This window comes from Acinonyx jubatus, chromosome C2 (assembly GCF_027475565.1).
Source record: "Acinonyx jubatus isolate Ajub_Pintada_27869175 chromosome C2, VMU_Ajub_asm_v1.0, whole genome shotgun sequence".
Lineage (NCBI taxonomy): Eukaryota > Metazoa > Chordata > Mammalia > Carnivora > Felidae > Acinonyx > Acinonyx jubatus.
The window spans coordinates 136001864-136015450 of NC_069384.1; the positions used below are offsets into that span (position 1 = coordinate 136001864).

Consider the following 13587-nt stretch of genomic DNA (forward strand, 5'->3'; position numbering starts at 1 on the left):
AACCTTGAGAGCTATTTCAGGAGAATATTTCATAGGAGAAAGCAGAGTTAAAGTTAGACATGACAACTCAATGAGACCCAAATGTAAATGATAAAACCATCGACAAAAGCCTTGAAGGGAAACGCTTTCCCCATCGAGGGATGATTTGTACTGGCCTCCAGGTGTAATATCATGTGCACTGATGAGCTGATCAACAGAACAGAACTTCTACCCAGCTGTAATCAAGAGTGATTGATGGTTGGGACAAAAAAGTTGATTATCATGACAAGTTCGCTGATGCAGAGAAAATAAGCCCTGCCTGGGAAATGGATAAAAAACCTGTTAAGAGACTACCTTCTGAAACCTTATTTATAAAGGCATCTGAGAGAAGGTGTAAGTTGTACAGACCGATCTGATATCCCGATAAACCTGGTAAGAATAAATTTTCCCTACCTCCACCTCCACAGATTTCCTATGGAAGGAATTTAAAAGCTCATTTAGGCCCAATAAATAGTAAACCACATACGCTCAATGTTACCCGGGCAATTCTTAAAAGTTCTCTTTCTGCTTCTCAAAGTATTACTGAAACATCACAGGTGGACGCAGAAAATTAAACTTGCATAGCACACCAGGCCTCCGTTTACCCTCCGCAGCTCCCTCCTCACAAGGAATAAGCTCCCCAAATGACTGCAACCTTTACCACTATCACATTCAATTAACATCAAAACATAGATTTGGACTGAGACAACAGATCCCAGAGGCAGTATTTAGCATCTGCAATGAGGTTTGGCAGGCTTGAAAAAGGTGAATCTGGGCCAGAATGGTGGGTGTACAACAGTGTTCTAAAACAGTGGCTAGATTATACAGAGATCTAGAGAGTACGAAGCAAGGCATCCATGTTTTTCAAGTTCTGGTTCTAATGTCATATAAGAAATTCTAGCACCGTAATCCTAATGCAGTGTGTAATTTATAGCATGCCTGGTACAATTTCAATCTCCTGAAGCTCACAGTAAAATCAAATGGCCACTTTTAAACTGGTCATCATAAGAAACTTACTGTGAAGGAGATAAAATGAATGGATATGTTCATCTCATATATAAGGAAACTTTGGCCCTGTGGACCCTTGAAAAAGGTACAATTACTCTAGTTAATTAATACAGATAACAGGAGTCAGTGAAACAGACAACAGATAGCAACTGTTAAGAAAGCCAGGATACAAAGGGCTACAAAACCCAAAATGACAAAAGAATAGACACTAACATAAACTACCTTTTTCTTAAATTCCTTTGCTCTTCTGCCCAGAAACAAATCCCTCTACTGTCCTAGTTTCCAGGGTCATGGCAAAACTGATGGCTTATTAAATGCTGAATAAACTAAAATGAAATATAACAAAAAGGACAAGGGACCTGACAAATACTGACCATAATATATGGAAAGGGATGAACAAATTTCATTTCTGAGACTTTCAATTATTGGTGATCATTAACCCAGTTTCTACATTTAGTTTCCCCAAGTACTGTTAGTGCCCCGTAATAGATTAAGAAGTGCATATACTTGTAAAAAGAGATACAAAACGATTGGTGACATTTATAGTAGATACGCATATCAAGCAATTTCTGGGCAACCAGGTTACATCAAGGATTTTCTATTCCATGGCCAACAAAGGCATCATTAGCCAGTGATGAAGTTACCGGTGTACCCTGAAATCTTCAGGGTATAATCATAATGTTAAAGCTGGGAGTTTTTGAATATACTTTTTTTTTCCAAATTATCTAAAAATCAGAGATTGCTACAAGGCAAGGTTTCAAAGTCATGAGAACCAGTTTCAAGGCTGTGCTCAAGTCTAGTCCCATGTATTTATCTCCCTTTAAAGTCAAGTGAACTTTCATTTTTAGGTTATAAAGAACAGTTGCTTAGGATATGAATCCTGTATTGCAAAGGGATCGGGCACTGGGGAAAAGGCAACCTAAACTTCTATGTTTTATCAAAATGTAGCAATTACTCTAAATGTCCTCAGTGAAGCTGAAGCTAGACCATCCTAGAGCCTCCTGTTTCTACCTTAATTTTCTTACGATAGCAATAAAGAAAAATGTTTCTAGTCTTGAGCATTGCATTCAATTATTTGTTAAAAATTCATCGAGTGATAGCTAAGACTTGTAGAGCTTTCCTAACGTTAATAGGCTTCCCTGCTTCATCTTTGGGGCACACACGGACAACTGTCAGTTCGTTTAATTGGAAACACACCTCTTGCGTCGCCACATTCTACCTTCCCCATATTCTGCCCTTTTATGCTTCGCTCATGTTTAGTCCTCTTCTGAAAACTCTGACTTCAATAGGTGTCGTTGGATGGAACAGACTCTCAGCACAGATTCTCACGTGCTCCTTCAATATTCGGTACAATCACATTGCCCCTCAAGTGGGACTCAGTTTGGAAATGTGTTTCCACATGCCAGCAATCTGTACTTCTCGCAAGCTAGCAATGAGTGTGTCCACCTTGATTAGCTTCTGTAGTGGGTGTAGAACTTATGTGACCAATTGCCTCAGTTGCAAACTGTCAGCTGATGCCGGTGCAAATCCCAAAATAAATTTCCCTTGGGGCATGTCATCTGGTATGACAAATAAAAGCACTATGCTGGGACGTAAGGGCTGTTTCCAGCCCCACCAGCTATTTCAACAGCTTAGAAATGTTGGACAAGCCAGCTCGTATTCTGACCTGTGATTTTGCCATCTCGACAATCTCTAAAACGGACAGAATGACTTCTTAGACATCTCGAAGTCCTAACACACAGCAATTCTTTGAGGTGCTCACAGTCCTCTATAGAAATACAAATATCGCTTCGATTACCAAAGGTTATGTAACACATCTACTCATACCTTTAAAAAAATTTTTAATGTTTATTTATTTTTAAGAGACAGAGCATGAGCATGGGCGGGAGAGGGACAGAGAAGGAGACACAGAATCCAAAGCAGGCTCCAGGCTCTGAGCTGTCAGCACAGAGCCCAACACGGCGCTTAAACCCAAGAAGTGCATGATCATGACCTGAGCCAAAGTCAATGCTTAACGGACTGAGCCACCCAGGCGTCCCAACATCTACTCAAATCTTAAATTAACTTCTCTTTCTAGAGACAATGCTCAAGTTTGCCATGTCTAGGAGAATCTGATACAAAAGTGAATTTTATTATTTTGTTTTTCTTTGTTTATAAAGGGAAAAAAATAACTAGAGAAATAGGGACTCTTTTACAAAGAGTTCTCTTTTCTCAGTCCCTTACCCTTCATTCCATCCACAGATGAAACTCTGGAATATCAAAGCCTGATTCAGAGAGTCCCAAAATATCCCAATGTTGAAGTTTTATTTTTAAAAGCCTGCCAAAGAGGCACGATGCTTAACGAGGTGCCTGTGCTCTTGACTGGCTCATTTTCTCCTGAAATCTCTAACAGCCAGACCCAATATTTTTTGCCTGGTCCTTCTGTTCCAAGTTTTGTTTTCTGAGAATTCCTGACAGAGCTGTGGGCTCCATTCAGGAAGTACAAGCTGGTGAGGCTGAGAGATGAAATGGGGCCCAAATGCACACTCAGAGCACAAGCCTTTCAAAAGAGATGTCCCAGGCGTTCGTTTCAAATGCAGCCAAACCTACAGCTCATCACCACATGCCCCAGAGCCAGTCTCTCACACGAGGGTGACGCGACAGTGAAACTAAACCTCATCAGGCCCCGGATGCGTCTCCTCTTATAGAAGCTGAATGGCCCTGTCACAGAAGTACTTTTGAAGAAGAAAAAGCACCCAGTAGGAAGGCCACAGTGCTCAGCCCAAACCTCTAAATAGCTTTGTGAGTCCTGAAGACTAACAGGAGACACTGTCTTATGAAAGAGAGGTTTCAAAGCTGCCTGCAATTTAATTTCTAAGTGGGTCCCCCAGAAAGTCCTTTGGGACTTAGCAGCAGCAGCAACAGACTTAAAGAGGTTGAGAACTGCTAATAAAGCAGCTTTGTCACTGACAAGTTGACCCTGTGGTTTTTAAAAGGTAAAAGGTAAAGATTTATGAGGAGTGAGAACCTCAAATCAACACAAAAATACACTAAACACAGGCACTTTCAATGGGGTAGAGCCCTTTAAGTACTTTTCTTGAAGATAGATCTTTTCAAACTTCAGTATTTCTTAAGAAATAATTTAACAGGGGTGCCTGGGTGGCTCAGTCAGTTAAGCATCCGACTTCGGCTCAGGTCATGATCTCACAGGCTCAGGTCATGATCTCACAATCTGTGAGTTCGAGCCCCGCGTCAGGCTCTGTGCTGACAGGTCAGAGCCTGGAGCCTGCTTGGGATTCTGAGTCTCCCTCTCTCTCTGACCCTCCCCTGCTCATGCTCTGTCTCTCTCTGTCTCAAAAATAAATAAAAACACTTAAAAAATAAAAAAAAGAAGTAATTTAACATTCAGAGAATAAAATAATGATAACCACATTATTCATCCCATAACACAAAAATGAAGTTTCCATTTCATTTGCTATACAGTTTATAATCTGATTGCCTACATGTTCTATTTTATAATTCTTACAACATGGCTAGAAGGGATGGCTATGAATTTTAAATAAGATGATAATGGGTCCTGTAAGTTCAACAAAGAGCCCCAGACATGTAGCCAACAAAAAAGAAAAAAAAAGGGCAGATCTAGACAAGAGGTTATCTAAATTCTGATCCGATGATTTTCCTACCATCACATCAGCTTCTCTGCTGCATGCTGTACCCCCATGCATACAATTTTATTAACCCTTCTCCTAGGACATGCAATAAAACGCTGAAATCTGAATGAAGCAACAATATCTATGAACTCTGCTGGGCATGTTTTGAGACTGGAGACACAGCCAGAAATAGGCAAGAAATATTCACGAAATTGCATCAAAGGCCTTCAAAATGGAATTTATAATTTAGGACAAAGTATGTGATTTAAAAGCCATAATAAGATAGTCCATGCAACAATTCCTTTTTCCTTTATAAACTTTAAGCATGCTCATAAAGGAAATTTGGAAAATAAAAGTAGAAAGAAGAGTAGTTCTTCAACTCCAGTACAACCACTATTAGTTTTTTTTCTCTCCTTCTAAGCAGTATTTCCTTTTAGTATCAACCCCCATAAATAATACAGATATAAATATTTAAAAGGTGTTTCTTAAGATGTGATGTTACAAATGTTTAATCATCTAATTTGGTCATTTGATAGGAAAAAAAATGTTCCTTTTAGCAACTTCATCATTATATTGCCTCATTTGGCAATATAACAGAAGTTAACACGAAGATATAAATCAAATTCAGATGTATCGCTTAACTCCACTACATTTCTGGGATCTAAAATGTAGAAAAATAATAATGATTTCTATCTTATAATATTGTTGAAAAATATATCAATTTTATTGGTCATAATCCCAAGGTTCCCCTTTGAAGGGGTCCAAGAGCTCCAAGGTGGTTTTCCCCTCTGACTTACAAAACAGCCCCTTGACATAATTGATGCTTGACAGTCCTGAGTCATAAATGACATGTTGCTACTACATTATCTCTCAGTAATTTGCATCTACATTGAAATTTTCACGCTGTTTATGATTAAATTGTGTGACTGAATATGGGTGATGCCATTTGAGTGTACTCACAAGCACTTGTGGGCAAGGCCTCACCCAGGCGTAGATGGCCTCTACAACAGCTGTCACATCCAGTTAGTTCCAAGAAGGAAGGAGCCCCTATGCCTTCTCTCTGGGAACATGCAGATCTCCAGCCACACCATTACCATAGGATTGGCTGGAGACTTTGGATGGACCTGCTAACTCTGCCTGGACCAGACAGAGCAGAAACAGTGGATGAGTGTGGACGCTGACTTTGTGTGGCCAGTGACTGGCCAGGTGGCCCTTGTATGTCTCCTATATTCTCTGCATTTCAGTTTCCACATGGGAAATCAGCAAACATTTTCTTCTGTCTCTAACATATTATGAAACATTAGTGTCAGGAGGTTAATCGTAGTGACTCTTAGATGCTACAACCTAATCATTCTTTAGTTTGGGGCCTGAGACCTTACTTTCCACTCTTATACATAGTCATCAAGTAATCATTCTGTATCTCGCTAAATAACCTTGTGTCCATACTGGTCCCGCTATAAGTTGTCTTTCAAAGGTACACTTAATAGCTTGCCCAGGTCAATGGCAATTTATACTTATTTTAAGATGCTGATAAAATAACTGGACAATTTATAATCTTTTGGTCTTTAACTGGGAACTTTTTGCATAACCTCTGTGTTTCATGTAAATGTCAAGAAAAGTTTTTTTCAAAGAAAAAGCCTATGCCAGAAGAAAGCAATCTCATTTAAAGTACATACAGTATGATATGCCATTTAAAAAGATATCTCCAGGGCCAAAAGTAGAAAATGTACTGTACAGGAAACAGCAATAGCATAAAACCAAACTCCACAGTTTATAATATGAAGGGTTAAAAGATAAATAAAAGCATAGAGGAAAGGAAATTGAATTTTCATGATGCGGAGATGAAAAGAAATACAAGCTATTATTTTCATTGGAAAGGGAAGAAGCTTTGAAATGTAAAAAGGTTCATAAGGCAAAAATACTTTCCTATGTGATTAAGGATGCAACCAAGCATACAAGTAAATTACTGTGTTACTTTTTCAGAATAATTCTACGTTTAATAATGGAAATAGGACAATAAATTCCAGATTTACCTGGAAGGAGTAGATGCAGTTGTAACGGGATTATAAAGCCTTTTTCCTGGGATTAAAATGGTCAAATGTGACATGTATCTATATCTATCTAGAAAACATTTGTATTTTCTCTTAATTTAGAGATTATTTTCTTATATGTGGATGAGTGGATGATAAATACAATTGATCTTGGCATTCAGTATTGAATATTTTATAAAACTGCTATTTATGGACATGACCAGTCATTAGTAAACAAATCTCATATTTCCTGCACATTAGTTTCCCTTATTGACATAATAATGCTACAGAGACATTTTTAAGTCTCTAAGAGAGTTTCCACTCCTGTATTTCAACTTTGCAATAATTATATTTTGTTTGTAAATCATAGGTAAAATGTTGCTATGTCATTTATAAGATCAATAACATTGGGTCTTCCTGTTTTTGTTAATCTGCAATTTTAAAAATTAACACTGTATAGAGAATTTATATTTAAGGTTCAAGATAAAAATGTAAAAGCAATGAATTCACATGTGTCCAGTTTATATACAGCAACAAAAGTATACTGGGTAATTACCTGATAAATTCAAATGGCCATAAAATTCAGTTCAAATCTAAGCCAAACATCTGAATGAGTATACATGCTAGGCAGAATAATGGTATTTAAGTCCTAATCCCTGGAAACTATGAATACGTTTTATTATATGACAAAGGGGGATTAAGTTAGCAGATGGAATTAGGTTGCTAATCAGCTGATTTTATAACAGAGAAATTATCCTGGATTATCCAGATGAATTCATTGTGTTCATCAGGGTCCTTAAACATGAAGAAGCAGTCAGATAAGTGAAGGTCAGAGTCATTCAATGTGAGAAAGATTCATCTGGTCATTGCTTGCTCTAAAGATGGAAGGGAGTCATGAGCAAAGGAAACAGGGTGACCTCTAGAATCTGGAAAAGAAAGGCAAGGAACTGAATTCTCCCCTGGAGCCTCTAGAAAGAACATAACCCTGCCAACACCTTGCTTATAGCACAGTGAGGCCCATTTCTTACTTCCCATCCAGAACTGTAAAATCACGCATTTATGTTTTAAACCACTGTTTGCCATGGTTTGTTACAGCAGCAATAGAAGATAAATGCAGTAACCATCTAGTGAATGGTCAAGTCTGCAATTGTGTGATTATGGCCCAGACTGATTAGTCTAACTTCTCCAAATACCTTGGCCATTTTCCTTGGACCACATGTCATGTACATACCTGAAAACAAAACTGTGAGAATGAGAAGCAACTTTCCCCAATAAATACATACTGATTTCTGTATCACCTTGAAACTTCATTAGCAAAATAAATTGCTATTCTCTCATCAAGAAAATAAAACGAGATTACATTTAATAAAACAAGATGACATTTTATAAGAAGAAACTATTATGTTAATGTTAATGCATACCCAGTAGTAATTCTAAAGACTCCAAATATGACTTTGATAGCCATCTACAGAATTAGGAACATTCAAAACAGAAACAAAAACAAAAACAAAAACAACAAAAAAAGGAACATTTGTCTTTAAGTTGTCAGTGACCCATAGCTGGAGAGAACCAACTAAAGACCGAGCCTGGATGTGGCAGATAGTTTTCTTAAATTTAGTAGGAGATTGGGTTCAACGAGCTTGAAGTGTCTTTCTGATTCCCAGTTTACAGGAAGTTTACTTAACACAGAGGAAAATATTGACAGTGAAATTGTTGGCAGGAGGAGATATTGAAATAGCCCCCATTAGATGTAAGAAGCTGACAATATGGCTCCTGGGAGACTTTTATATCATTATCTGATCAGTTCCAAAGTGAAATATCGATACAATTTAAGAAGGAAAGAAATCGAGAAAGAGCCACTTAAAATAGCAATTACAGAACTATATGATTTCTTGTTAAATGTTTAGAAATGATCAAAATTGCAACTTTTGAGTTCAGAACTCTAATTTACAAGTCGAGAGGACTCTTTCTTTCTTCCTTTTTTTTACAACAGTTGGAGGAGATTATTATATAATATTTATCAGTTGAAAAGATTTTCTGTTATTAAATTAAACTATGGCAAATGTCTTAAAATTCAAATCCAATCAAAGCACTCAGTATTTTAAAACAAACAACAAAACAAAACAAAAACCCCTAAACCGCTCTTTAAATAAAATGCCATATGTCTAGTATACCCTTTTTTTATATCTACAAATACCATTCAGGTGCTATGCTGGCAATCTACTCTTTTCTAAGCCAACAGAAGAAATATTATAAAACTACCTGATGATTTTACTATGAGTTCATAAGATAGTAGCAATCCTTAAACAAAATGAAACATCCTCACAGAAGAAAAAAGATGCTTTATTACTGTCATGTCTATTTTCTGTGCCTGATTACTTTGTATGCTCTTCTCACCATCAGAGCTTCTACAGGACCCACTTGCCTAGAAAGATGAAATTTTTGAAAGCCTAACATTCTCCAGAATCCAGATCCATTTGGTCATCTCCACACTGCACATCAATTTAGGGCAAGATAATGCCAGCTTAGAGGAGTTACTTTACCATCCTCTGTTTGCCTATGGTATCAAAAAGTATTCTATTCCTAGTCCTTCTAAACCAACATTCCTTCTCTTTTCTGTATCTTTCAGCACCAACTCCACACCAAAGCAGGCAGGCAGTATTTTTCACATTGGCCACAGGCCAAAATTAGCTTCACTGTGATGAATCCAGAGATTTTCTGACCCTTAGAAAAGGTATGGAAAGTACGAATAATTCTCTGTGAATAATTTGCAAAGCACTGGTCAGGTCTACAAATGTCTCCTTTCTATCATGTTTTCCACGTAAGTTTTATTCATCAGGGGCTTGAGTGCTTTGAGGTCTTTTAGACTCCCTATTAAAATGCTAATACTTCTGGGGTTATAACTTAAGAGCTCTATCACAAATATCATCAAGGACACAAGAGCTGATCTGGAATTGGGAACCACCAAGGCAGGTAAAAAAATTTACAAAGCAAAATGTTTGGCCTTGAGATACAATTTGGGACCTATCTTACTTCAGAGGAATAGTTTATTAAAAGTCTCGTTGGTCCTAAATTTGACTATTCCCCAAAGGGAAGTGTATTACCTAAAGTTAGCATTCCCAAGAGAGTATAAAATACCATTAAAGTGCAAGTACAAAATATTGTATATGTGTGATGTTCCCATAGTAAGCAACCAAAAATAATACAATAAACTCCGAAATTAAAGGACGTAAGGAGTTAAAAATATTATCTTTGAATTTTGACATGCTCAGTTACTGAAGAAAAATGTTTAAGGAATCTCTTCTGCAAGATTAGAACAGCATAATACATTTTTTCAGTGAATACTAAATGGTAAACTTACATCAGAATTAAATCTCAACTGGCAAATGTTGCATGATATGATTTGCTTTCTTCGATGAGGAAGAGGAACCCCGAATGTATGATTTATTACAGCTTTCTGAATCGGGTCCATCTGTAATGAGAAAGAAAATACAACAAATAGAAATAAAGCTTGTCAGTTCCATTGGAATGTTGCCTATTTCATTAAAGAGCCAATCTGTACAGCTTGAATCTACTGCTCACATTATAAAAAACATTTTTATTCTAAGAAACAGCATTTCTACTTTCTTGGAAAATAGACAATAAGCTCGAAGCTCAGTATGATAAGAAAATGATAAATGTACCCATTAGAGTTTGCATACTAACTGTTTTTCTCATTTACGATCAACAATTGTCTCAGTTTGATAAACCTAAAATATAATTAAAGGTTTATCAAAACTCAAGTTATTGCAAATGCCAGCAATCTTACACAGTAGTGTGTCTATGCCATTGCCCCAAAATGGACTTGTGAATAGACGTGGTCAGATGAACAGTTCTGAAAATAAATTATGCACCATAATCCAACATTAACCTTATGCTTTGTTTGGTACCTTCTCTATGTTAAGAATGTAGTATATAAATCCTACTTTCTAAGAATTCAAATGTATAGAGCTATCAATTCACTCAACAATCATTTATTGACCATTTAGTATAGATTGCTATTCTATGAACTTATTATTTGAGGTTCAGACAGTCTAGACCAGATTAATTATCTTTCTCCATCCCATATTCTCAGGATAGGTCAAATGCAACCAAACACACAGTATCAGCAATCCAGCTCTGATAAAACTCATCAGCTTTGTCCTACAGTCTACATCAGTGGTTCTCAACTGTTGGAGTCAGATAAAAATTTTGATCTGCTTAATACTTGTGCAACCTCTTTGCTTATCTGTGTCTCCTTAAGGTGGTGATGAGTTTTAACAGTAATAACATGTGAAATTTATTTAGCACAATCAGTGCTAAGCACATTACGAAGTCAATAAATGTTGGCTATTATATTTTCTCTATCACAACACATGTGAAGATCAAAGTTAACTTGAGTCTCACACTCCTATGGTCATTGTTGGCACACTACTAATTTCTCACATGACCAAGAAACATTTCGAAATAAACGTTTACACATACAGCCATTACTTGTGTTGAATGCCTGCAAACTTTAGAACTCTTAACTCTCATCAGATACAAAGTTCTTACGATCGTCTCACAATGGATTAAGATGGCTTAGAAATGCTTTGACATATACCACAAAGCTAAGAATGTGTCTGTGAAATGATGCTCTAATATTCAGCTTCTGTGATACGCTGTAGTTTGTTGACTGCCCTAAACAAGTCACTGACAAATTCCACGTCCTTTTGTGTATTTCAGATTATCAAAACCAGCTCACTCATAGGCTGTCTTCACAGGTAAGTAGGAGGAAGCTTCTGTCTATATAGTCACAATTCCCACTAGGCTATCTAGGCATTTTTAATGTACAGAAAAAATAATAGCACTCAGCATTTATTAAGTGCCTTCTATGAGCTAAGTAATAGGCTAGGCGGTTTATATATTAAACAGTTACAACGATTAAGAATAACTTAAGGTTTATCTTGATAAAAGGTTTATCTTGACCATTTTGGGGTCACTGGGGTGGTTCATTTGGTTAAGCGTCCAACTCTTCATATTGGCTCAGGTTGTGATCTCATGGTCATGTGCTCAGTGCAGTGCCTGCTTGGGATTCTCTCTCTCTCCCTCTCTCTCTGCCCCTTTCCTGATCTCACACACTCTCTCTCTCTCTCTCTCTCTCTCTCTCTCTCTCTCTCTCTCTCACACACACACACACACTCTCTCTCTCTCTCTCTCTCTCTTTTAAATCAATAAACATTAAAAAATATATACTTTATTTAAAAAATGTCATAATTTTTATCTTCCATCATCACTTTCCTTGTTTTATCTGATGTTCATCCTTTTCCATATTCTGGAGGAAACTCAGCTACCCCATGATTTTTCTGGTCATTTACAGAAATTGTTTAAATTCTAGGATCCCCTCTCTCCTTATTAGTGCATTCTATTATACTTTTTTTTTCATATCATACTTTCTTTTTAACCAGTTTTATTTTAGGTATAATTTACATATAATAAACTTTAGCAACGTTAAGTGTAGAATTTGATGGGGTTTGGCAAATACGTAAAACTAGTATTATCACATAGAACATTTCTATTACCTGGAAAAGTTTCCTCCTGCCTCTGTGTGGTCAATAATGACTCCTACTCCCCACCTCTGAAATCACTGGTCTGTCATCTGTTCTTTTTGCTGTTTCTTGAAGTTCATCCAAAGGGAATCATACAGCATGTGGTTTTTTTGTGCTTGACGGCATTTTTTTTTTTTTTGAGAGACAGCACGCATGAATCTTAAGTAGGTTCCACATCCAGCACGGAACCGGGCATGAGGCTTGATCTTACGACCATGAGATCATGACCTGAGCCTAACTCAAGACTTGGGCACTGAGCCAACTGAGCCACCCAGGCACCCTGCCCGACAGCTTTCACTCAGTATGATGCTTTTAAGATTCATCCATGTTGTGGCACGCATCAGTAGCTTATTCCTTTTATTGCTGAGCAGTATTCCTTTTACACGGATGTGCCACAATGTCTTTATCCATCCGTCAGCTGATGAACATGGGAATTGTTTCTAGTTAATTCTTACTATCTTTTCGAGTCTTAACACACAGTCTAAAGTACATTCCTACGTTCAGTTCCGTGTCTTAATCTACACATTAAAAATCAATTTAAAACTACAGTCTCTCTCGGGGCACCAAGGTGACATGGTTGGTTAAGTGTCTGACTCATGGTCTCAGCTCAGGTCATGATCTCATGGGTTCATGAGCTCGAGCCCCGCATCGGGCTGTGCATTGATGGCCTGGAGCCTGCTTGGGATTCTGTCTCTCATTCTCTCTACCCGTCCTCCCACTTGTGCTCTCTCTCTCAAAATAAATAAACTTAAGAAAAAAATAAGGCTACTCTCTCTTTCTTAGCTTAGACCTACAAACATGGTGTAAGTTCTTTTTTCTCTCCCTCTCTATACACACACACACATAAACACACACATATATGTAAATATACACACACACATATATTTTGTTCTTCAGGTCCCCTACCCCAGCTAATCTTCCAAACCTTCCTCAACCCCATTTCATCCTCCTTTCCTCAGAGCCTAAAGGGAAAATGCACAGAGTTTGACAAGCCAGAAGCCACACAAATGTGTGAATCTGGCTGCTTCAACAGCCATCATTCTGTGTCCCAGGATCACTTTTATACTTGTTTAAACATGCCATCGCAACGCTTCTCTGACAGCAATCACAGAGAACACTTGGGGATAATTCCCCTTTCAGCCCAACACCTCAGGAAAAAAAGTGGAAAGAGGTCGCTGACTTAGAGGTAGCTGTTTTATCATATGCTACTGCATCTGTTTGGTGCATAAATGGGGCCCATTCCCATCTGGGGATAAGGTGAATTATGCCTAGAATCCATTTAGGAGTACTGAAGTC

The 13587-nt window shown here is 37.6% G+C and overlaps 1 protein-coding gene across 5 annotated transcripts in view; it reads right to left on the reverse strand.

The window, feature by feature from the left end:
• ZNF385D (zinc finger protein 385D) overlaps positions 1-13587 on the reverse strand; it is an 886977-nt gene that overhangs the window by 111820 nt on the left and 761570 nt on the right. For all 5 annotated transcript variants that reach the window (XM_053221511.1, XM_053221512.1, XM_027061946.2 and 2 more), the window contains one exon: positions 10047-10157. In XM_053221511.1, coding sequence (XP_053077486.1) covers positions 10047-10157 — 111 coding nt within the window. The remainder of the gene's footprint in view (positions 1-10046; positions 10158-13587) is intronic.